General features: G+C 41.7%; 1 protein-coding gene across 4 annotated transcripts in view; it reads right to left on the bottom strand.

Annotated features, from left to right (window-relative positions):
- The window catches only part of Etv6 (ETS variant transcription factor 6), a 225,147-nt gene that overhangs the window by 21,941 nt on the left and 176,431 nt on the right, over nt 1-26,775 (bottom strand). For 3 of the 4 annotated variants that reach the window (XM_076854126.1, XM_076854127.1, XM_076854128.1), the window contains exons 4-5: nt 15,061-15,195; nt 70-615 (exon numbers count right to left, since the gene is read on the bottom strand). In XM_076854126.1, coding sequence (XP_076710241.1) covers nt 70-615; nt 15,061-15,195 — 681 coding nt within the window. The remainder of the gene's footprint in view (nt 1-69; nt 616-15,060; nt 15,196-26,775) is intronic. The other variant, XM_076854129.1, reaches the window with a different exon arrangement.

Below are 26,775 nucleotides of genomic sequence, written 5' to 3'. Positions count from 1 at the left end.
GGGCAGCAGAGCTTTGTCAGGTGCTCCTGATGCTGGAGCGGCGTGAGAGGGATGGGCAAGCTCACTCACCTGCTATTCTCCCAATGGGCAGAGCATGTTCTTCAGGCGGGGACACCGAGACCATGATGTGGTTCATGTAGGCCAGGTCTTCCCGATGAGAGAGGTTGATGGGTTTCCCTTCCCTGTGCAGCCCATCCTCGGAAAGCCTGGACTGTTTGAAATCCACGGAGTGCCGGGGGTTCAGGATCAAAGGGTGCATGATGGGACTGGGCATCAGCTGGATCACTCGGGTGCTCTCCTGCCGGGGGCTGGAGGGCTTCGGGTGGGACTCGGAGGATGGCGGGCAGTGATTATTCTCCATGGGAGACACTGACAAGGGGTAGGACTCCTGGTGGTTGTTCTCCTGGTGGAGCCTCGGTCCCTGGGCCCTCTCGGCCGGGGAGAGGCGGCGGATCATGTTGTCCAGGGGGGATCGAAGGGGCCGCTGCTCGGGGTCAGGAGAAGGCCGGTGGTTTGTCGTGATGGGTGACCTAGGGCGGTGCAAGAGTTCAATGGTGGGAGGGTTGTGGTGCACGCTCTCCACGGTTGGCCTGGGGGTCCTCTGGACACAGTTATCTGTGGGGCAGAGGGAAACACAATCACAGACCCCAGTGAACGGGCAGGCCAGGGGTGGGTCTCATGGGGGATCTACAGGCAGCTGTGTATGTCCATGGGGCTGCTTTCTCCCCAGGATGCAGAGCATCCTTTCCATTGCTTAAATGAAATGCAAGTACACATACCTGAAATTGTTTCCCCAATGTTAGACAAGTTAGGAATGTCTTCAAACATTCCAATTCCTCACCTAGAAGTAGCTGAGAGACACAATTGAGCCCGATTTCTATGCTTTACTTTTTTCTCACTTGACTCTTCCATGTAGGTTTCAGAGGTGACGGGTCCTTAGGGGTTTCTCTCTAGATGCTCTTACTGACTCACATTTTCATAACCCAATTTTTATACTCTCTCCAGGAACTGCTGCTAATAATAATGATGATGATTAACAATGACTAGGTCCTGGTCCTGGATTTTATTGTTTAAAACTTACAATGCTCCTCAGCGGGAAACACCACTATCACCCCTATTCTGTAGATGATAAAACCAAGATATAGGCAACTTACCCAAGGTCACACAGCCAGTTGGCAGATTAGAATCAGACTCTCGGCAGATTCTGGGATTTGTATACTCATTACAATATCTGTCACTTTGTCACATAGAAACTAGGACACAAAGTCATAGCAAAACTTGCTCTCAGCATACACTGTGGACCTAATTTACAGAATGACAATCTTATTGCCCTTGAAAGAACTTTTAGTAGCACCTTTCCAAGTACACAGACCCTATAAACGCTCAGATTGGAAATCAGAAGGAGGAGGGGTGGGTACCCCAATGACACAGGCACCCCATCCTACTTGAACTTACGGGCTGGTGAGGATAGCAGTGCACAGCTCATCAACAGGAGCAGCTCTGGGCACTGGGTTGAGGGGTGGACCAGCACATGTGTGGTTTCAGGAGCTCCTGCTAAGGCTCAGAAGGACAGGGATCCACCCATGAAAAATGGAGCTTTCTATAGAATCTCACATCCATCTCAATGAGGTCTCTGGCCACATGTGTTCCCAGAGCTGTCTCACCGAAAGGTTGTGCCTACTTGCTGATTCCAATTCTGGTCAAAGACTTGCCTATGATTCTGAGTTAAGATAGAGATATCATCTTTTTCCACTAAGACAATCTGCATATGAAGAATGCATAAAAGGGATATGGGAATCAAATAGAGTCAGTAAACAGAGACAGAAGGGGGTATTTTCTTCATGTTTCCTACTGGATTATCAGGTAAATAAAGAATTTTTTGCTTTTTAAGTTCTATTAGATCACACCTATCACATGAGACATAAAAAAGAAATATTGTTCATGATATTACAAGATCATCTTGAAGGCATTCATTGGAATAGCTATCACTATAAGATTTGTTAATAAATTATAATATATCTCTAAATAATGGAGTACTATAAAACTGTAAAAAGGAATTAGGAGCATCTCAATACATTGCTAAGGGCTGATATCCATGGTAAATGGTGCCATGAAAAGCAGATCTTAGATCTGCTACCACTTATGTAATAAAGAGGAGTTTTAGTTTCAGTAATGCAGAGTGGCTTATATGAGACTACTCTTTCTTCAAAGAAATGTTTTAAAAAAGCATTTGAGCTGGGTGCAGTGGTGCAAGCCTGGAATCCCAGCAGCTCGGGAGGCTGAGGCAGGAAGGGGGAAGAAGATTGTGAATTCAAAGCCAGCCCCAGCAAAAGTGAGGTGCTAAGCAACTCAGTGAGACCCTGTCTCTAAATAAAATCCAAAGTAGGGTTGGGGATGTGGCTCAGTGCCCCTGAGTTCAATCCCTGGTAACAAAACAAAACAAAACAAAACAAAACCCAAAACCAAAAAACCCATTTGAAGATATTAGTGAATGACCAAAAGCAGACAAAAACTAAAGAGGATTTTATTCTCGAGAGAAGGGATGTACACAGAAGGAGATCCATATTAATACAGCTATTCCCCTGAGAGTACTTTAGTGCACGAAGCATAGGGACGTTAGAAGATGAACAGAAAGTTACTTGAGGTAGATATGCAGAGGTTAAAATGGCAGAAAATTACAGAAGCAAATCTAATAAAGGAGGGAGACTCAGAGGGAAAGCTACTGAATTGGCATGTAAGAGTTCTAATTTTTGTCTGATTCCTGAACAGTATATGTGCAGGGCAGCTTTAAGGAGTTCACTCAAAAGCAATAGTTGTATGGTTGGTAGATATAAGCAGAAGTCTCGGCAACTGGTTATGACAATAGAAATAGAGTTCAGAGTTTGATTCTCATCAAGTGAGAAGGCTCTGTAAACACTTTTAGCTGTCTACTAGCCCAGAACTGCCATATCTTAGGAGTAGACTCTGCTCTAAGACAAATGGATCTTGCTGAGGCTAAGGCCAACAAAGAAACAGATTTGGCCCAATCAAACTTAAGACCAAGCCTCCACAACTCTGAAGTGACTGTTTAATAAATTAGCTGCCTGATAGGACAAAACAAAACAAAACAAAAACTCTTCAGAGGAATATAACATAATCCAAAGTCTCTAAATTGTGTTTATCTGTAATTTTCAGAATCCAATAAAAATCTTCTAGACATAAGAAGAAATGTGACCTATAATTAAGAAGAAAGGCAATCAACAGAAACAGATCTTGAGGTAATCTAGATGCTGGAATTAGCAAAAATGACGTAGCTATTATAAATAAGTTCACACACTTAAAGGAAAGGGTGGTCATAATGAGTGATGACAGAAGCTGTGAAAAGAGAAAACAGACCATTAAAAAACAAAATGAGCAATTTGAAAGTAGCTGAGGAAGGACTAGGTGAGTGTGTGTGTGTGGGGGCGGGGAAGGAGGGAGATTCATGTTGAGCATCCTTAATGTTAATTTCAGATGTTCCAAAATCTGTAACTATTTGAGCCTCAACATGACACCACATGTGAAAAATTCCATATCATGAAATTTTGCTTCATCAACAAAATTATTAAACATATTATATAAAATTACCTTCAGGCTATTTAGACTTGCATCCCCTCACCAAGTTACCTCATTGTATATATGTACATATTCCAAAATCTGAAAAAAAATCCCAAATCCCAAAAGACTTCTGGACCACAGCATTTTAAGTTGGGGATACTCTCAATCTGTAATATATACAGAAAAAAGTTATGCTATTAATGGCTAGCTTTAAAAAAAAACAACCCAAGGAAAGAAAGATCATAAGCATGCATGAGAGAGCTCTCAAAGGCTTATACAAGAAGGATCCATTGTGGATTGAAAGAGACTTAAGAGACACATCAACCCCTTGCATTGTATAAACTCTTGTTTGGATTCTGATTCAAACTGTAAAAATCATTTACAAGATAGTTGGGAAAACTTAACCCCTAATAGGACATTTGGTAATACTGAGGAAATACTAGTTTTTGGTTGATGTGCTAGTTCTATGATTATGGTTTTATTGAGTCCTTTTCTTTTAAGACATGTGCTGATGTTTCTACAGATGAAAATATATATCTGGGATTTGCTTTAAAATAATCTGGGAAGGTGAAGGAGAGTAAGTGGGGGGCAGAGGAAACAGGCTGGCTGTGATTGATGATCAAAACTGGTAATGGGTATGTGGTGCTTCCTTATCCTTCCTTTGTATAGGTTTCATACTTTCCATTATGAAAAATTTCCTTTTTAAGTGCTTAATCAACCTCACAAAGACACGGGTTGGAATAACAAGCAGTAACTTTCTCATTTTACAGGATACTGACTATGCCAATGGAGTTAACTTGAATGGATAACTATCAGAATAATCTTATGATAGAAATGATCTGTAATCTTCTGGGGACAAGGTAAGGTTTTTTTTTTTAATTTCTTTCCTTGTTTTTTTTTTTTTTATGGCTAACATGGACCTCTTTTAGATCTCAATTCTTCTTCCCATAAAAATGGATTTATCTTTTGTCCATTGCTCACTTTTCATCGGTCACAGAGTATGATCATTGTCAGTAACTACTGAAGATAGTTTCATTTTGAACTTTCATATATTTTCTTCTAATAGTCATTTACAGAATGTCTCTCTTTACTTAAAAGCTTATTAAGGTTTAAAAATACTTAAGGATGATGAAGACCATATATTGAAAAAAAGTCCCATTTCCTGAATCCATTTCCCGTCTTATAAATTTCAGAACGGACAAAGGCGTTGGTCAGTAATCTGGTTACCTGCAGGCTTTCTTTGATGTCCTGGGCTTCAAGGCTCAGTGTGTGGGCTGCACTCAGGGCAAGCCTTAGGAAGTCTGGGAGGACTATGAGAGGAAGAACTTTCATGCCAAGGGTAAAAGAGGAACTGATGTAATGTCCTGGAGAGATTTCACTCTCCGTTCCTGCCCAGATCTTTGGGAACAATGAAGGAGGGAGACAGTGCTCTAGATAATTCAACTCAGATTTTACCTCTGACTCAGGATCCGGGCAGGAACAGGACTTGGAGGAGCTTGATTTATTTATTTCTCTGCAGACACTGTTCAAAGAGGAAGTACTTGATGGAGTTGATAACATTAATGGTTGAGAACTGGATCTGAGGGTATTTAATTCCAGGCTCCTGGTGGTCTGGGTACAACCACTGTCAAGGCTTAAAGGCTTGCAACAAGACCTTCCAAGCTTTGTTTCAGTTTGCAAAGCATGCGCCCACATACAGAGTGGGCTATGACGTTCCTACCCGGCTGCCTGCTGCCTCTGTTATTATAAGTTGGCAGCAGGGTATGGAAACTTGCGAGACCAGAGCCGGCAGGCAGAGAAGCTCCGGACACAGGAAATGCGCTGCGCGGACAGTGGGTGCATTAAATCCCCCAGATGTAGGAGTCTTCTGTCTAAAACAAGAAGATTTTTTTGGTCTGGCCTTGATGTCTGGGTTTGTTCTTGGTGAGCTGCCCAGCTGGAAAACTGGGAAATGGTCCACGTTGCCCTCGATCTGAAGGTCTTGATACGGGAGGGAAATGCACAAGGAAGAGGGAAGGAAAGCCACACACGGTAGTCAGTGTGGACACGGAAGGATGGAGGAAGAAAGCCCAAGGACTGGCAAGGACTGTCATTCTGGCTGAAAGTGTTTTCTGATCCCAAACCTTTCTCTTATATAGACCTCTTTCAGACACAAATAATCTTCTTCTCAGTGCCAAATAACTGGAAATAAATCAGGACTTTAATGTGGTCACTAAATAAAAAGATTTGATTCCTTGTTTTCTTTCCTTTTACTTATTAGAAAAGTTTCTCTATTTGAAATTTGTCGAAATTTGACCTAATTGAATTATGTTAGAGTGAATAACTAGTTAATATAAAACAAAAAAAAATATGTCATTGGTAAAAGTCCCGGGTTTTGACTGGGCAATGTACAAGGTAGAGCATAAGTTAAGCTCAAGTTTATATCTCACACACTAGGATTGCACTTCTACCTTCATGCTTTCCCTAGGGTACTGATGAAGCTCAGAGAAGGAGTGACACAGGGAGATGCTGTCCCCAGCCCAGCCAGTAACTCTCACTCACTAGCCTATTCCACTGTGTTTCACATTGTTCCAGAAGGGATCATGTCCCAGTGGTTTCATAGAAGACTAGTGGGAACAAGAATGATATAAAGAGCTAAATGAAAGCTAAAGGCTCCAGTTGAAGGCTCTTAAATAGAATTAAAAATTTATTTTACATGTACATTCAAGTTCTTTTAGCCCCACTGTGGGTTGAATTATGGCCCTCCAAAAATCATATGTTGAAATCCTAACCCCAAGTATAATTCAGAATGTGGACATATCTGGAAAGAGGGTTCCTGCAGATATAAGTTAGCTAAGGTCATTTTAACATCCAGTACCACTGGTGTCTCTATGAAAAGGGGACTTTGGACACAGGGACATGTACACAGGGATCATACTCTACGAAGAGGGCAGAGATCTCCAAGCTAAGGAAAACCAATGATTGTCAATCATACAGAAGCTAAGAGAGTGGACTGGACCAGATCCTTCCCCTCAGCCCTCAGGAGAGACAACCCAGCTGTACTTTGATCTTGGACTTCTGTCACCTAGTACTTTGTTATGGGCAGCCCTAGCAAACTAATAAATCCCTCTTCTTTGACTCATTTTTCTCAAGACTCAACTTCTGATTGATTTGGGGACCTTCTACTGACTTTTTGCTGGCTCATTCTAACCTGTCCAATGTCACTGAAATCCTTTGTAGGGTCTAAGAAGAAAACTGCCCTAAGTTTGGAGTGCCCAATTCATCTACGTTTATAAACAATAAACTCGTAGGTAAGCTCCTAGAATTCTGTAAGCGTTTGATGAAATGGTGCTGAGGCTTAGTCTTCCTTTCTTCGGGCTGGGGGACTGCCTCCACACACACTGCCTCCCAGTGGGTCAGTGCAGACAGCATCTGCACATCTGCACTCAGAGATGGGGCTGGCTTCCAGCTCCTGGCTGTAAATAGTCCTGCTCTTCACTGGCAGGATAGTTTCCTTCAATCTCAAGAAAGCAGCCGCAAGAAGTGAATTTAAAAAAAAAAAAAAAAATCAAGGATCAGATTTCAAATGAGCCAATTAGGCCTGTGGGGGCAAACCTGTCAATCATTTATAGAGACTGAGGTCAGGGTGGCACAAAGATAAGGCTGAGAGTCTTGGAATGGGGAAAACAGTAAGATAGCCCCTCAACAGAGGTCTTCCTTCTCTGGAGATGAAATCAAACTGCCCGCAAAAGTTCCTTATCTCAAAGAGATCAGGTGACATTTCCCTAGGTATTAAAGGAACTTTCTTGGAGACTTCCTTCCTATCTTGAGAGAGTTATTCATGCATGTAGAGATCTACTGCCCCTAAAACTTCTGGCTTAAAAGGGTAAGCAAGCCTTGGAGCTAATAGCAGCCTCCAGACCACTGGAGGAAGTTGGAGGAGGCAGGGAGGGTGAGCAGAAGACTGAAGGCTCAGATGAGACACCAATGCCCTCTGCACAATCCAGTGCTCTCCACTTTGATAAGGCAAACAAATGCTGCAGTAGGGACAAAGGTCAGAGGTAAAAGGTCATACTGCCCTAGGCCCTGAAACATAGGAAGAAGAGGCTCTTAGCCTGTATTTCCTTACCTACAGAGTAGGAATAGGAAGTCAAAATCTGGACCTGCTCTTAGCCTCTATCTCCTTATCTATAGAGTAGGAACAGGAAGTCAAGATCTGGACGTGTTCTTCTGGTGGGATTTCCCATTATCTGCTGCCAGAATCAAGAATCACAAAATGGAAGGGTTGGGTCGGGGAGAGGGGCAAAAAAGGTTAATCTTGTCCTCAAATGTGAGAGGGACAGAAAGAAGATTACCAAAAAGGTTTCAAAAGGGTCATGTAGGGCCCACCAGGTGTCATGTACTGAGTGGTAATACAAGCAGTGATTACTTCAAAACAGGCTGTGTTCTGAAAGCAAATAATATTGGTGCTTTAAATGTATTTCCCTGTAGAAATTGTGCTATAGAAGGTGCCTAGTTAATCCACGACGGTGTTCTAAAGGAGGCAACAGGCCTTTCCTAGGCACAGGATGCACAAATCTGGTGCTTGCATAAAGTGCATGAAGTCACAAAAATGAGAGTGGCTAAGAAAATTGGAATTGGAAGTAAAAAACAAAAAAACAATCATTGCACAACAATGTGGATATATTTAACACTACTGAAAACAGTAGTGTTTTTAAGTGTAACAGTACACTTAAAAATTAATAAGATGCTAAATATTCTATGTGTATTTCATCATAACTCCAAATATTTGCAGAAAAGAGCTAGGTACACATGTATAATCTCAGGAACTTGGGAGGCTGAGGTAGGACAATTACAAGTTCAAAGCCAGCCTCAGCAACTTAGTAACTTACCAGATGCCTAAGAAACTTAGTGAGACCCTGTCTCAGAATAAAAAATAAAAAGGGCTGAGGATGTAGCTCAGTGGAAAATTTCCCCTGGGTTTAATCCCCAGTATTAAAAAAAAAAAAAAAAAAAAAAAAATTCCAGAAAAAGAAAAGATAGAAAAAAAACTAAACCTAAATACTCAATGTAAGAAATTTCAAATGACAATGAGTAATATTTATGAAGTGCTTTCTATCCAACAGATGCCATTCCTGGGCATTTATCATATTAACTCATTTCTTTCTTACATCAACTCTATGTGATAGGTACTATTATTTTTCCTCGTTTGCAGATGGAAACTGAGACACAAGGATGTGATGTGACTTGTCCAAAGACACATAGCTAGTGAACCAGGGAGCTGGGATTTGAACCCAGGTGGTCTGGATCCAGAGCACACACAAGTACCCTTATGCTCTGTAGCTCCTACATGTGTTACATGGCTAAAATGCCCCAGTCTGTGACCTCGGTGACACTTGGTCATCAGCACCATTCCACAAGACTGGAGAATCAGAGTGATTTTTACAACAGCCAGTAGGAAGCTGTGGCTTGAGCAGATGAAAACTTCCTTTACCTGGTGCCTTCCGAGCAGCTGTCACCAGGGCCAACTTCTAGGGAGTGCTCTGCACTGAGGCCCCAGGTCCAATGGGGAACCAAGGGCAGCACTTTCACTCACAGAAGCCAGTGAGGCACCAAAACCCACCTGTCTCACAGGCTGGGAGATTTCTATCAGGCTGAGTCCATTCATTCTAAAGGAGCTGAACTATCAGGTTCATTCTGTCCAATTTAGTGTGGGTTCTTAAAAATCATGAACTAAAGACATACTTTGGGATCTCAAAAGTTCCCTGCCATTGTTTTGTTAGTTCCCATTTGTTGGTACCATAACAGGAGTGTTGGGACCTACCATGCTGTACTCTGGTAGGTGATCTTAACATTGTCTTGGCATCCTTATCTCCACAACGCCTACTCATCTTTCAATCATTTTACCTATTTTTAAGGCACTTGCACAACAAAACTTTGTAAAACTATTATTTTGGTCTGTTCATTCATGCTGCATGAAAACAGCATGGGAGGCAACCCTATGTCGATTTAAATCTTAACTTTACTACTTAATATGGGGACATACTACTTTATTGCTCTTAGTCTCTATTTCCTCATCTATAAAGTGAGGATAATAATATTACCTTTTTTATAGGGTGATTGTGACGATTAAATGATTTAAATGTTTAAGAGCTTAAAAAGGGCCTGGCATATAAGAAAGACCCAATAAATGTTAGCTATTATTTTGTTATTATGAAATAGATTCATATGCCTCATCTTCTTTAATCATCTCACTAAAATTGTAAAAGATTTCCTTCCACCAATTGGGCACGTGGATTTGGTGATGGTGGCTGGGGTGAGATGGGTAATATTTCCCTCAAGTTGGCAATCACATGAAGAAAACTTCTAAGGGCCATCACGGGATGCATGTGACCCTCCTGTCCCCCCACCCCCGAATTGACTGCTTTCTACCATCTGGGCCATTCCCGTGTGCTAGAGATAAGGAAAATTGAGACCCATAGTATTTCAATGTTTGAAATTTCTTAACATGCTTCAGATTTCCACGTCTACCTGGTGAAAAAAGCTGCTGCCACAGCAGAACCGCCCCCTTAAATCTGCATCCGCTGTTGCAGAGACAATCACAGCACCCCACGTGTGAACATTCTCATGTAAAGTGATTAAAACTACCCCTCATAATAGTCTCTTAGATGGATCAAAGGAAAGGGTGAGACTGAGAGTCTAAATGACAGGAGGGGCCCCAGAGAATGTTAGACAAACAGACCTTTTATGTAAGTCTTCTCCTTACAGACTGTCTTACAGGGCTCACTCTTACAGGCGGAGTTGGCTCATCTAGTGACTTCAGACTCATGGGAAGCATGGCCCAATGAGCTTTTAGAGAATTGCTATTCAAGTAGTCCCAACACCAAATAACCAGTGGCAACTGGTAATAAAGTCTATCTTTGAAAGTTACTTTTAGCTCTAGGGGACCTGAAAACAACCGAATTTGGACTAAGCTATCAAAAGAAGTTGTTGTAACAAATATATGTAAAATAAATATATTTTATAATCATTTGTGGCTCCAAGATTTCTAAAGATGTTGTGCCTTCTGGTTGTTGTGTGAAAAGCAGCAGCATTGTTTATTTTGTCTCCTTTCTACATAAGCACCCAGCCCCTATCTAATGCATTCTGTAGGTAAAATGAGTCATAATAGTAAAATAAGAGAAACCTGCTTAAACTGAGCTTTTCATTATGAAATGAATGTTGCCAATCTTGGTTTGGCTGCTGGGAGCGGCAATATTATTAGAAGCTCTTGATAAGGTGTGACAAATGAGAACAGAAGAGGTTTTATACTGCTTCTGAGTAGTGTCAGGCAGGACTGTCATGGTTTTCTGAATTTCAGTTGCCCAAGACCCTGAGGGTGAAGAATCTGTGTTATTGACCTTCACATTGCTTGGACATAAAGTAAGGATTTTGGAGCCATCACAGAATTAGACACTGTTTAGTCTAACCCCATCCTACAACTAGGGAAACTGAAAGCCAAGGAAATGAGAAATGTTGGCGTCATGATTTGTTCTGGCAGAAAGGAGGATTTGAATCTGACTTCCTGACTTCTACATCCCACCGTTTAACAATTTCACACACACACACACACACACACTCCTCCCTCCCTCCCTCTCTCTCTCTCTCTCTCTCTCTCTCATTCCATTTGTCTGGGATGCTTCTGATTTATGGGCTTCATAATAATGCCCTAGGTCTTTGTCCTATGTGTCTCAGAACAGAAGAAATACTGTTGACCTAATTATATAACATCCCCTCCCTTCCCATAACTAATAAGGGAAGAGAGTAGAAATACAGGTTTTCCTGGATGTATGTAGTGATCTGATGACTGCTCTGCTCAAGGCCTGACAGAATTTCAGAACACAGTACATTACAGAAATAACAAGTACTTACAAATTAAAGGGTTTGAATCAGTGTGATCAACCTTTCCAGGACTGGAAGGGGAAGCTGACACCGGCTTCCTAGCTTCTGGCACTGCCATGTGACTGCTAGCAAGGAAGGTGAGATTTCAAGGAATGCCTCACAGAGGGTATCTGTGGGGGAGCTTTGCTAGATTAAATAAGACACATGTGTTTTGTGATGTAAATTCCACTGTGAAATGATCAATGTGTGAACTGGTTAAGTTGGTGGCTGGGATCAGGTGAATGGTGGGCTGGGGGTTGAGTGAAGCCCCCTTTTTTCATTTCACTCTCTAGGCCTCACTGTGCCAGGCTGCTCAGCAGCTGACTTGGGCCCTCTCTGCTGGCCCCCTTCTCTTCCTATCCTCTCTTTCATATTCAGGCTGAGCATCCCTAATCCAAAATTGGAAATCCAAAGTGCTCCAGAGTCTGAAAACTTTTGAATGCTGACCTGATGCCATGAGTAGAAAATTCTACACCTGACCTCACGTGACAGGTTGCAGCCAAAATACAGGACACTGGTAAATTGTGTAAAATCAAAACTTTAGAAAAATATTTAAAAGATTGTATAAAACTACCTTCAGGCTATGTGTATAAGGTGTATATGAAACACAGATGAATTTTCTGTTTAGACTTGTGTCCCATCCCAAGATATCTCTCTATGTATATTACAAAATCGGAAATTTGAAATACTTGTGGTCCTAATCATTTTGGATAAGGCATATTCAACTTTGTGTGTGTGTGTGTGTGTGTCAGAGCCAAGTCAATAGTAACATAAAGAGTCTTGGGTTAATATGCTTTTGCATGTATCCCTACTTATGTAAAATAAATCACTGAGGAAGTAATATTTGATGTGTTTAATTTCCCATTGCAGACTCTTTTTCAGGACCAGATCTTTTTATATGCTAACATATACTCACATCAATCATTTATTACCCTTCACAATTAAATACAACACTACAGATTCTCAAGACAATTCACACTGAGATGGATGTTTTTCTTTTTGGAGAAGAAGGGAAAGAGGCTGGCGGTGGTTGGAGGTGGGGCACATGTACTGACCCATTCACCACTCTACTTGGTCTGTCTGACATTAAGTCAACATGTATCTGAAAGTCAGTGGTGGTGGGGGATGGCCTCTTCACATCACCTCTGTGCCTTGGACAGCTCTTCTCATTTGATACCACCTCACAGAGACCTATGCTTCTACCTTGCTGTGTCCATCTGTACACCACATCTAAATAGACAAAGGGGCAGGGCATATGCTCTCAGATCCTGCTTCCTGTCTGTCAGGAATGCATTAGGTATTTTAAGGTTGGTTCTGAAGCCAAGCCACCTGGTCTGCAGGGTGATGAAACCTTTTTTTTTTTTTTTTAATATTTTATTTACATTTTGATTTTCGGCGGACACAACATCTTTGTTTGTATGTGGTGCTGAGGATCGAACCTGGGCCGCACGCATGCCAGGCGAGCGCGCTACAGCTTGAGCCACATCCCCAGCCCCGTGATGAAACCTTTGACCTTGGCCTCATTAGCTCCATTCTCTTAGCTACTGAGCTCACCACGGAGAGCACAGCTCATTACTACCTATGCACTGGCATATCTGCATTTACTTGGTTTGAGAGTAGTTCTCGGAGTAAGCCAGCTTTCTCTATTGATGAGCTCTGGCAAATGAGAACAACAAACATACCTACTTATCAGTCAAATCAGGTCAAGGAGAAAGGAGGAAAATTTATGATAAGGTGCATCCACATGCCTCCAATCATATTTGGGAATAAAATGGGGACAGAAATTCCAAATGGGATTTTTTTTTTTTAATAATAAGAAAAGCGAGAGACGCCCATCACATACTCTGTATCTGAAGGGGCAGACTAGGTAATGTAATTCTTGACAGTGTCAAGCTTCAGTAAACCCACCTCCTCTTTTCTAGAGTGACTGTTGGCTATTATGCAGTCCGGAAATGAACACAGCAAGAAGAGCAAAAAGAACATTAAAAACTGAATTGGGGGAGGGAGAAGCTGCTAAATTTAGCAGAGGTAAGGCCTGGGGAAGAAACAATGAGAGAAAGATGCAGGGACTGTGCCAGAAATGCTTGTTTATTATTCTCCATCATGGAAGTGAGGGGACTTGCTGTGAGATGCTGGCACAAGGAGGCCACGTGAGCCACCTGGACTCAGGCTCTCTTTGGTGAAGTGTTAAGAAAAGACAAAACTTACAAAAATATTAGCCCTGCTCTTGGAGATGATCAATGAATTTAAGAAAATTCCCCAAGGGGAGGTAAGGCCCTGGAAATCTGGTCCTAAGGAAAGCACAGTGAAAAAGCACCACTGTACATTCAGGAGTGTTGCATGGCCTACCTGGCAGGAGAATGCAGACACAGTGGCCCTCAGAGGTGAGACTCAGCTCTTCTGTGGAATCAGGCTGAAAGCAGCGCTTTTATACCCAATTCCTGTACCTGAACACCTGCTCTCAAACTACATCCAGGACCACAGTTCCCCCAGTGCCTTCCCATTGTCCACCAGTGCTTTTATGATTCCTGTGAATCACACCAGGAGCAGCAGCTGGGACATCAGCAAGAAGCCCGGGCACTGAGCACAGGCCAATAAACCTCCCTAAGCTCGATGAAGAAGCCCCAACCCAACACCGAGTCCACATGGTCTGGGTTTTTTCTTTCCTGTTTCATTACCTATTGTTCAAAAATCTTGATCATTTTCCCCAAGTCTTTCCTTACTAGCCTGGAAATCCCAGCGCTCCACTCTCTGGTTCCAGTTTCACCTCCTTGGATAAGCTTTGCAAAGGCACGATGTTGATCACTGTTGTAGAGGGTGGTGTCTTGCAGGGGTCTATGTATTTTATTTGATCTATTTGGAATACATATGTATGTGCGTGTACATGTATTTGTGTGTGTGTGTGTGTCTGCATGTATACTATTTAAATATGGTGAACAGGTGGACACAGCAAGGTAGGAGCATAGGTCTCTGTGAGGTAGTATCAAATGAGAAGAGTTGTCAAAGGCACAGAGGTGATGTGAAGAGGCCATCCCTCACCATTTCACATTTATGTACACACATATATATGTATATATATTTGAAAATTTTTATAATAAAAAGGTGGGGTGGGCACAGCACCCACATTATCCAACTGCTGCATTTCAAGGTCTAGCCCCACTCTTAGTCATTTACTCTGCCTGGAATGTTCTCCACTTCATCATTGCTTACTAGAACCCTGCTGGACCTTCAAGGAATCCTCCAGAGAGCCCTTCTTTATGAAGCTGACTTTGCTTCTTGTACTTGGACATAACCTCCCCTTCTATTCTATGTCTCTATGATGTCTACTGTTATAATTGGACTTTTATTCTCATGTGTACATTTGTCTCATGGCTTCAATTAGATTGTGAGCCTCAGAGAGTCAACTCCATCACATCTTATTTATCTAGGCATTTCCCCCAGTGCCTTCCACATTGTAGGCACTCAATAAATATTTGTTGACTGAAAAATGACCTTGCATGAATAAGAACAGCTAATAAAGTTAACAATTAAACCCCAGGGGTTTGTCTAAACCTCAGGTAAGGAAAGAACAGCCTTGTCCAGTACCTTCTTCGTGGTTCTGATGCAGCAGGACCTCTGGCTGAGTGTGGATAGAGTTTCCAGGGTGGAAGAATGGTGAGAAAAGAATCCGAGGTTTCCTCTGCTTCAGGATATGCTGAAGGAGTTCATAGAGCACATCACCTGGGAAGAAAAGAAATGGGAGAGAGGCGGCATACTTATTCCACTGCTGCTGACTGGGCTGAAGCTACGTGCCTGGCACTTCAGTACGGACATGCGGTAAAAATAATGGGCATGCCAAGTGTCCTCGTGGAGCTCACAGGGACAGGACACAGCCCTTGAAACTCAAGACGTCAGAACCATGTGATTTTTTAAAATTAAACATTTTTGATTATGAAAGCAATATATAAGAATAGTTTTTTAAAATGTGCAAAACCAGAAAGGAAACAAAACCACCTAGATTTCCATTACGAAGTCAGAGCAGCCCTGGTAATGATGTCTACCGTTATGTAGTGAGGATCTGGTTTTAGTTAGGAACCACTTTTTCCCCTCTACCTTAGGTTTTGAGGATGTTCCCACATTTTACTGAATTGCTTTAGGAGCTGGCTAACGATAGCCTATTAGAGTAACATCCCAGACATTAGGGGGAATTTAAATTTTCCCAACTTAATTCCTATTATTTTTGTGAAAAATATCCTCTTTTACATATCTCTTTGTTTGTACTTCAGATTATTCAAAGAATTACGAAGTCATTATGTATGAACATATTTTATGTTCCAATGACAACTAAGATTCTTTACAGACACCTTCCCAACAGAGACAAATACGCCTTTCTAACTGACTCCAACCCTGGGCAGGAAGAGAATAAAAATGAACAAAATTCACAAGTCCGGTCAGAGGTGCTAACTATTGACGATGCTCTATAAGGAACTGGCACAGTCTGGGATGCTTCCCTCCTTTAAAAATACATATAGGCATTATGCCAAGGTTCTACAAGCTCTAGAGAATCATCTTAAGATGTCAGCCGCTGGCAGAAGATGGTGGGGGCTGGTTTGAGCGGAGGCCCCTCTGTTCTGATATAGTTGGTATTTGAAGTGTCCACTGAATAGTTAATTAGCAAAGTAACTGTCATGGTCTGGTCCACCCATTTGGCTTAAATCCAAGTTCAAAATGCAGGTGGGTGCTTCAAAACCTTATAAGGATGGGTGATTAATCTTTAAAATGCTGTCCCCCCTACGCCCTTCCCTACACAGAGATATGCAGTCAACAATTGTACCAAACAATGGGCCTTTGTTTCTAATTTTAGCCATTTTTTAACAGATACTTTAATTAACAACTTTAACTGCATATTCTGGGCTATAGATATTGCTATATTATTTTTTTCCTCCAAATTTAGCATGTATCTGAATTCCATATTAATTTCTTTCTTTCTGCAAATCTCCACTCCATTGTTCGTACCACATGAAGTTCCATGGCTACCTGATCCCAAGAAATTCCTGGGGGAACCTTTTGACCTTGTTTTTAAAAACTTTGTTCTTTCCTCCACCCTTGAATTTTGGTTGTTAATAGTGTAACTTACTGCCACTACTTACTATTTGGATTAAGAAAAGACTTCAAAGAGATGAAGATGCCCCATCTCTTGGGTGTTTCATTAAAAGGAAACAGGCAGGAAAATGCAAAGGTGTTCTGACCACACTTTTGGAAATGTCACGGATGAGGGAGGACCTGGCACACATGGCCATGTTTGAGAGCTGGGAAGGGCTTTGGCACTCATGGACTCCAAATCTAGTAGTCATGGTGATGGCTCTGATGAGATGGGGATGCGCAGCCCAAAATACAGTCCTATTTTAATGATTCGTATTTTAATCTCATATAAAAATAAGTCCCTAATCAACACTTGGGTGGTTTTTTTTTTTTTTTTTTGGTTTAGTGTAATGTCTTCCTGAACTTTTCCTAATTTACATGGCCTCACACTTGCTGGGTTTGATCCTGTGGGTTTGATCAATGTTTTATTTCAGTAGTTGCAGAACAGAAAATGAAAACATTAAAAAATGTGTTCCTGATGATTACTATTACTAAAAAAGAAATGGTCTGTAATTAGTGTATCCAATTTGGAAGGGGAGGCCAGGAAATATAAATTTAGTGTCTGTGAGGGTGTTGGAGGCTGCTCATGCAGCAAGGCAGCTGAGGTGCAGCGAGGGGCACAGACTGCGGAGGCAGCTGCCTGGGCATCAGGTCACCTTGAGCAAGTCCCAGGACTTCTCTGCAGAATGAAATTGTAGCACCTATCTCAGATGCTGGCTGTGAGGGTTACATGAGGGAAATGTCTAGAAGTACCTGGAGCAGGGTTAATGTACATGTTGCCCTCAGGTCTTCCTTGGAGGCTGGCTCTGGGTTGGAGAAGCTCCCTGGTGGGGGCCAGAAGAGGGGCTGGAGGGGAGGAAGTTACTCTCCTCTGTTCATAAAGGAAGTGAGGCAAGAGAACAGAATGGTTTGGTCTCTGCTCTGAAGCTTAGCTGACTGATACTTCCTTAGGCAAGTCTCTTAACCTTTCTAATCCTCAGTTTCCTCATCTAGAAAATGGTAATCAGCATCCACTCTGCAGGATTTTTGGTAGGGTTCCATGGAGTGACGTGGTCAATAACAATAAGCTCAATGCAGCATCAGGCAAAAAGTAAGAGCTCCTAGCTATGGCTGTCACCACCACCACCACTCACTCTACATTATTGTTATTAATATTAGTATTCAAGGGGCTTAGGTCAGCTTTGTAGACCCCTAAAGATGTCTCTCATGGAAAACAGAAGAGGAGGGTCTGGGTCATGGCTGTGGGCTCCCAGGACCCCGCAGCCTGCTTTGCAGGGTCATGCCCACAGTGACACTGACATGTGCTCTGCCTCACACTCTCCCAGGCCTGCTGGCTGGTTGGCTTTGGACTCTCATCCTGGAGCTGGCCAAGAATGCCAGACAGTGAAGCTTCTCCCTGAGCGTGTAGGAGAAAGCAGGGCTCTTGCCAGTTTCATACCTAAACTGTGAGCCTATTTTGACTACTGCTAAGATAACAGTCATAAATGCCATCTATTGGGGGTGGCTATCAAGTGAGCATGGACCCAAGTCCCAGGTGGTTGGCCAGAAAAAAACTTAATTTTAAGACTCTAGAGTGTGACCATGACTAGACCAATCCATTCAAAGACACCTTTTCTCAGTAACCAGGATCTTGGTCAGGGAATGTGACTGGATTAGCATAAACATATCACTACCATGGGGGTGTGGGGCAGATGAGCTGTGTAAGAACCATGCGTGTGATTGGTGGTGTGCACCTGTAATGACACAGCATCTTAGGCCTAGAGAGGATTTTAGTGGTTTCTTACATTGACTCAAACTTCTGTTTGGTTTGAGTCCCCAGCTACTCTTCCCCTGCCAAGAAGTAGCCTTGGACGAGTATGTCCTGTGATGGGCAGCTGGCCATGGCATAAGCAAACCATATTTGGATGGCTATAGTTGGTAGAAAATTCTGTTGAGTTGGAATCTGGCCATCCCTGTACCTAAGTTCTTAGTCTTGTCTTCTGGAGAACCCAAAGCATGTGTTTTATCTATAACAGGTTTCTAAATGAAGATGCCCTTCCAACTTTCTCCTGTCCACTGCCCCTTAGCTCTTCCAACACCCAGCCTGTTCTACCAATACACTCTTCAAATCCTCATATACACAGGAGGTCACATCTAAGAAGTATATGAACAAAAAGGCTCTCTGGTATATAGAAGTTATTTTTTACAAGTTATATTCACTAGTCTACTGAAAACAAAGAGCATGAGCCATAGTCTTATATATCTAACTTAGCAAATGACCACTGGCTTAAATTCAAGTGGCATTTAAAAAAATTCTTTGTGCCTTTGGTTCTTGTTAAATCTTCTCCATCATCCCAGAAAAGATGTAACTATACTAACTAATGCTTTATTGCACTAAGTAATGGAATCCAGGGCTGTAGGTCAAAGGACAATAGCTTTTTATTTGTCCCTCCAAATATCTTTGTGCATACATACATAGTTCATGTACTCATGTGACATGTAGAGGGGGATTTGTCATGAAGTTAGCAAGTTTTGGGGCACTTCACTTGCATAAGTCTCTGCAAAGGGTCCTAGACGTATCTGTATCCCCCAAATTATAAGCTTCAGGTCCTAAAATATAGATATTCTTGTGGGTGCCCGCACAAATAGATATAATACACATACCATGTTGACATGTGTATCTTGATGTGACAAGCCAGGATGTACTTTGAGAATCCTAGATTCTATTATTTTATTGAAATTTGTTTCAAATGGATAGTAGAGAAAGTGAACAATACCACAATAAGTTGTCTTATCAACCTTACCACTGTCTGGGGACCAAGAATGTACAGATGCTACTGAGAAGGGAATGTTAAATTCATTTAAGTTATTTTTACTTTTAGAGGAAAATACTGGGGCTCTGAAGTAAGGTAGTCCCAAGTTTGAGTCCTGGTTCCTCTGTTGTCAGTTGCATGCCCTTAGGCAAACTGTATTCCTCTTTGAATCTCAGCTGAAGGTTTAGTTCAGTATTTTGTGTAAAATGAGAACAATGCCATGGACTTGGCAGGGCTGTTATGGGAACCAAATTAGATGACAAGTACAAAGCACAGGTACCTAACATGATGGATGCTCAGTAGATGGTATCCCTTGGAAGTATAATTGTTAACAGACAAATCTCAAATACTCCCTTTGCTTCAGTGTTTTTGTATTGAAAGCACATGCGTAAGTTTCACAAAGTCACTTTCGTATGAATGGCGTTTTTTTTTGGGTCCCAGTTGACTAAATGCCGATTCATATGGCATTTCTAGTTATAGTCATCACTTTCCACGGTTCCCCTCATTCACAGTCATCTCATAAAATCTCTTCTTTGGGTTTTTTCTTTTAGTTTTTAAGCAGTTGCAAGCCCCCCTCCCCTCTTTTTGTCCTCAACCCCTCTAGGTCTTGCTCTGTCTCTTGGCCCTCCATAGTCAAACTTCCTGGATGGGCTACCAACTGTTGCTCTCTCCACTTACCTTCTATTCTGGTTTCCCCTCTAACCCTTCCTCCAAAAGGGTCCTCCTGAAATTATCCCTCTGTTGTCAAAGTGGTTGGTCCTGGGGAACTGCCTGGCTTCTCAGCAACCTTCATCACCAGGAATCACCACCTCCCTTTTAAAGCATTCTTAGGCTACACAGAGCCCTACTGCTGGCTTTCTTCCCTCACCTCTGCTCTTCTTCCATCTCCAATTCTTCACTATTAAGGTTCCCTGGGGCTCTCACTGACCTTTTTTTCTTGGCCAATCTTGTCTGTTCCCATGGCTTCAACCAGCCTATGCTAAATTTGCTCCTGACAGGCATGTCTTCTGAACTGCAGGACCACATTACTTTAACTCCGGGTACTTCCCCTTGGATGTCACACAGGCTCCACACAGTTCATGGGCCAGACATAAAAATCTTTACAAACTCGAGGGGGTTCCCTAGTTCTGTAAATGCTCTGTTAGTTCATCAGGCCAGAAACCTGGGAGTAACCCTTAACTCTTCTCTCCCTTTCGTCTAACATCCAGTCATCAATACCTATAGACAGCCTTCTAAATATTCCTGGAGTCACTCTTTTCTCTCTGTTGGAGCACCTTAGTTCAAGTCACTGTCATTGTTCCTCCTGTTTAAACAGACTGGCCCACCTCCACCTCTGTACCTTGCCATGCCACTCCTCGGCTTAAAATCTTGTAACACTTTGCAAGCCCTGCTCGATCTACTGAAGAAATAATGAGTGACTAGGTGAATGGTAGTAAAGTTGCAGTGTATTCCATTCTGTTTACCCTCCCTGAGTTTGCTTGGCTGGTCCTATACTGGGGGTGGCTGGGGAATTTCCAGTTTTACTGTTATAAATAGAATTGCTAAGGGCATCATTTTATTTTTGCCCACTTCTGGATGATTTCCTTGGGATATTTTCTTAGACACAGAATTATCAGTGAAAGGGTATGATTAATTTTAAAGTTCTCATTATCACTGCTTGTTCTCAGAAGGCTTGGGCCAATGTTCAGCGTCATCTGCAATGCTTCCGAGAGCCTTCCCCTTGCGGTTCCACAACTTTTAATTTCTCAGTTTTAGTAGGTTTAAAGAAGAATCTTTCAACATTGCTAAAAATTTGCATTTTCAGGTGATGATCTATTATGTATATAAATTCCTAGGAAGAATATTTGAAGTAACACATTCTTAAATTTGCAAACAGTTCTCCCTTATCTTTCATTTTTATTCAGAGAGTTTTGGTTTCCTTCTGACCAATTCTTAAAAGAGGCATGCCTGGTGTGGGAGGGATATTTTTCAGATGTGTCAGAAAGTTCTCTCTGCTGGGTCTTTCCTGCCTGTGATGGGCTCAGGATGAAGTCCCCTGTATCTCATCACAAATTCAACAGAAAGAATACCCATGCAGTCACAGGCCCAGGGGGATCCCACAGGTGGCCAAAACATGACCATTCCTGTAATGGAACTGCTTGGCTTTTCGACTCTGCTTGATCCTAGTTTCTAAGCATTCCATTCAACACATTTTTGTAGGTTAATTGAATTACAAACTTTTTATTCAATATGGAATGCCTTCTGTGAACATAAAAATAAGCTAGTTTTTTTTTTACTTAGGAACAAATATTTGAAATTTAGCTTTAGAGGTATGTCTTTGACACAGGGATCCTGATGAGAAGAAGGGGGGGCAGTTAGAAAACAAATATAATAAGAAAATTACCTTGAGCCAGATATAGAATATAAGGTAAGATAAATAATGAGCTATTGAGAAAACAGAAATATTGTGAAATAATTATGTGCTTTACTAAAGGAAGTGCCGAATGGTCTTTTTTATCTGGTCTCAAGACATCACTATGTAACAGAAGGATCAGTTACTGTCACCATTTCACAAGTGGGACAAGTGAAGGGCTAACAAATTAAATGACTTTCCCATAAGTGACTTCTTTAAGCATTTCTCTGATGTGTCATACTTTTTTTTTTTTTTTCCTGTTTGTTCAAAGACACAGTATGAGAAGGAAAAGCTGACTCTGGGTGTCTTCACTCCAGGGTCATAGCAGCTCCCATATTTCTCGGTGATAATTCCCCTTCTGTGATCTGGATCCATGGATTCTCTGACTTAATTCTAAAGCAGCCGGAAGACACAGCCATTTATTTATTTATTTATTTTTAAAAGAATTTTTTTTTTTTTTTTTTAAGAGAGAGAGAGAGAGAGAATTTTTTTAATATTTATTTTTTAGTTTTTGGCAGACACATCTTTGTTTGTACGTGGTGCTGAGGATCGAACCTGGGCCGCACGCATTGCGCCAGGCGAGCGCGCTACCGCTTGAGCCACATCCCCAGCCCCAAGACACAGCCATTTAATTCAGGAAACTACTTTTCACTGCTTAACAGAAATTTAGGCAAATTGGTCCAAGGAACTATCTGTACATGACTAGTATTTTCAGATTAACTTTGAAATGGGATTTTACTATATTTATGAATACAAGCAAAACATATTTCCAAAGACAAAGGTTCTGGTGGATTGACAAGGGTAGAAATAATTTGCAGAATCAGCCTCTGGAATACTAAAAGACTGTGAATTTTAGTACACTAAAATTCCCAATGTGTTTTGAAATCTCCAATAAATTTTTAAATTGAATTGAAGGAATTTTGAAAATATGGTTCTCCCCCACCTTTTGTTTTAGCACTGAATGAGGGTACAACATGAATTAAATTGATACTAACTCATAAAATAAAGGGTGTATAAATCCATTCCACCTGAATGCCCTGCAATGGATAATTCCAAATAAGAGTAAATATGAATGATATCTTGTCTGTTCCCTCTTATTAGTGTATTTTCTCAGAGTTCAAAAGCAGTCCTATAACCAAATATCTCTCTGAGTTCAAATCGCCCCACAACCATTTAATTGTGGTAACTACCTAGTAACCCAGGGAAAAATTATTCTGTTTGGGCGATGCTTTCATAAAATTAGGATCATTTCACACTTATTCTTTAACTTTGCAAGTGTCATAAGCTTGTTATCTTGTTATATCTTCTGGTCGGAAGACCATTCCCCCCAAAAAAGACCCCCTTTGTCTTCAACTGTGATACTCTCTGTTTAGAGACCACCTAGCTATTTAAAGCCCAGCCCAAGTGCTCCTTGCTTTATTGTAGGTGTGGGAAAGGACGACTCTCCTCCTAACATGAATAAGTATGATTTGTTAAGCTGACCAAAGAATACAACACACAGCATTGGAGAAGCTTTTGTATTTGAGCTTAAGGTAAATTCATATTTCAGGCAATTAAAATGTATGGAGTCAGCTCTCTTCTCTACAGTGTAGATGAATTAGGAGAGCCCAGCTTTGGGAAAGACCAGGTGTGGAAAACATGGCTGGGTGGAAGATATGATCCTCTTTTTATGTGATGGGGCCACCAGGTACTTTGGTTTTATTCCAATAGTGAGAAGAAACTCCCAACTCTGCTTAAGTAGCAAAAAACATTCAAAGATAGGAAAAAAAAAATGTATGAAGTCTACATTTTACAAGTTGGTTGGGTGGGATGGTCCTACCGTTCACTAAAGCTTCACACTGTTTCAGTGTTGAAGTTGGGCCAAACTGTTAGTAGTTGAAGGGAGCTTAGGACATACATGGTGAAAACCTCATTTTACAGATGAAGAAACTAAAGTAAGTGATGTGATTTGTGACAAGCCAGGTGGAGAAGCCACCAAACTGCTAACGCAGAAAGCCCACATCAGAAAAAAACAATTGCAAATGTTCTGAGTAAGGAAAAAAAAAAGATTTTCTATACAAACCATGTCTCTGCCTGAGGAGAACACTTGTGCCCACATCATACCTCATCTGGCTGGCCGGGGTTGCTGGTCACTTCACAAGATGGCTCTTTTACGTGTGTCTTTGTTCTGTCCTTCAGAGCCTGGGATGATACTCCTCTGTAATCTGATAAGCTTTCTTGCAGCCCTTATTAGCAGGTGTCACTTTGCAATTCTGCCCATGGTTTTCTGGCTGATACTATAATTAAATTACCCACAGTATAAATAAATTCACCTGTATCCCAGCTCACAACAATCCACCTACAGGGGACAATACTCCTATCTATTATCCCCAGCTCTGGCTTTGTTCTTCTTTCACAGGACACGTCTTCTTTACTCTTTTCTGCCTGCTCCCAAATGAACTCTTTCCACAACTTCCAAATCGGCTCCCCACCATAGCTGACCACGTTGTCTGAAGCACTACTGGTTGCTGCGTCTCACCAATCCCAGTCTGGACTTCACTGTCTTGCATTAAATTTATAGCAACAGCACTCTCTCTAGCTTTCCTGCTTGTAGTGACCATGACCCAGTAGATCTACCCTCTGTACTGATGGTAAGTGTCTGTCCTAAAGGAAGACCTCCAATCAGGTCATTCTCTTGACCAAAACTTTCCAGAGGTCACCCATCATCTGCAGAATGAGATCCAATCTTCATCACCTGGGCTTTTAAGGCGAACTCAAGCTGGATCGTCATTCCACTAGAGTGCCAACTGGATGCCATAACCTGTGCTAGGTAGTGCAGAACAAAACCCCTGCCCACACTGAATTTTTCTATTCTAGGAGATGGATATGGGGTAGAAACCAGTCATGTATATACTCTGTGTGTGCATGGGTGTGAGGGGCCATGAAGCAGAGAATACTATGGGATAAAAGAGGAATGACACCTAACCCAGATTGTGAGGGAATAAGATTCTAGGGACATAGGGTTGTGAGTAAAGTTAAACTTTTCAGGAAAAGTCACACATCTTGAAACGTGAGAAGGGAATCAAACAAGTGAGAGGAGGGATGATGAGTGAAAGTGCACAGTTTCAAATGGAGGATTTAGCATGTACCACCTTATCTGAACTCTTCTTCCTGCAAACTTGCCCATACCACCTCCTCCTCAACATCCTTCCTTATTTCCCTCTTGTCAACCTTTCCAAGTTTTCAAAGTTCATCTCCATTGCCATACCCTTGAGCTTCATTTAATAATCTAGCTAGACCTCCATACCACTGTTGCAGAGTTGCTCAGTAAGCATTCACGGAGTGAATTTCTACTGCCACCACCTATCTGTGGTCTGTAATACCTTGTGTCTGGTTTAGGGTGCTGGCCTTAGCTGGCCTTCTTGTCTCCTGCCTCTTCTATGCATTAAGTGGACTTCTTCTTCCTCTTTTTTAACCATCACTCAAATCTATGAGATGAATCCCCTCCAGTTACCTCCACTTACTCAATTCCACCCACCCTTCATGTTCCAGACCAACTCCATTTCTTCTCTCATGTGACCCATCCCTATCTGCTCTCTCCCTTCTCCAGCTGCCTTTGGTCTTTAGGGTCAATGCAATTCTGCCTCTCTAACTAGACACTAACTTCCTTGGGAGCAGGGCCATTTTCCACATGGCCCACCCCAGCAAAGACTTGACAGAGTGGCAAGGAGCCACCGACTAGTTTCACATATCTTTATTCATAGCTTTGAGCAGAGAGAACCAAGTTACATGAAGAAAACTGAGAGGTCACTGGGGAGAAAAACAGACCCACAATAAAGATGAGCATGTGAGCTACGATGCAGGGGAAATTTATAGGGTCTTGGGAGGAAGGCTTGCCCAAGGTCAAATCCAGTCAGACACACCACTGCATTTTTCTTTTTTTTTGCATTTGTTTTACGCAAGCGGCTTCACTGGAACACTTAAGAGTTAGGGGTTTTTGCCTTCAAATATATAACTTTGCCTCTTTGACCATGACACTACTGAGTTTCCACTGGAACAGAAAAGGGAAGTATTTTTGCAACAAACTCAAAGGAACTACTTAGGATAGTTTTAGTTACATATATGGTTGTTTTATAGTTTTCTTGTTCTGAGATCACCCTCCAAAAATCAATGATTTGAGACAAAATGTTCCTAGTATGCTTGAGTCCCTGATAAAACTTTAAAAATTACCTGTTTCAGAGACATAAACTTTCAAGTTTCAATAACATCTATACTTGGGGAAACTTCCTCTTTAGCATTTCTTCATACAAACGGTCTGCAGCAATTGGGAAAAGGAGGAGATGGTATTCTACTTTAAAGCTTTATCTCACCCCACCGAAATGGGAGATGTTTCCTGACGACAGTTAGTTTATTAATTTCTGGCAGGCCTCCAGGGTTAAATAGGATTGAATTTACTTAGGGGCTATGCCACAGCCTCATGCAGGATCTTTGCCCTTTGCCAAAGAATAAAAGGGACTCTCCCAGGCAAGTCACATGGAAGTCGGTGTGTAAGGAAACTCAAAAGGATGCGGACCTTCTGTGCTTCATAACTGATCCCTCAAGAGAATAAATCCGAGATGGAAGTTCCCCTTTGTTATATGCAGTTTCAAGACAGCTATCTTCTCCATATCCATAAAGTGGGAAAAATAAAGTTGAGAAGCAAACCTGAAGTCTTACATTAGCAACATACTTTGCAGGTGCAAATGCTTGTTATTCAATTAAACCTTCTAATGTCATTTTAGGAGCCCGTATTGTGATAAATCTTCCTAGTTAGATAGTCTCTAGGAAACTCTACTTTTATCTTTCAGGATTTCTACAAGTCTTACTTCAAAAAACGTCTGGATTCCACGGTAAATCACTCCAGGCCCTTTGAGTTATTGCTAAACTTGCCCTGGCTACTAGTAGCTCTACATTTCCCAGCCCTTACTTCCAGTTCCCTCATTCCTATTTCCTTCCTGTCATCTCGGCCTCAGCAAT

The sequence above is a fragment of the Callospermophilus lateralis genome, chromosome 4, assembly GCF_048772815.1.
Source record: "Callospermophilus lateralis isolate mCalLat2 chromosome 4, mCalLat2.hap1, whole genome shotgun sequence".
Classification (NCBI taxonomy): Eukaryota; Metazoa; Chordata; class Mammalia; order Rodentia; family Sciuridae; genus Callospermophilus; species Callospermophilus lateralis.
This window is presented reverse-complemented; position numbering and strand designations above follow the sequence as displayed.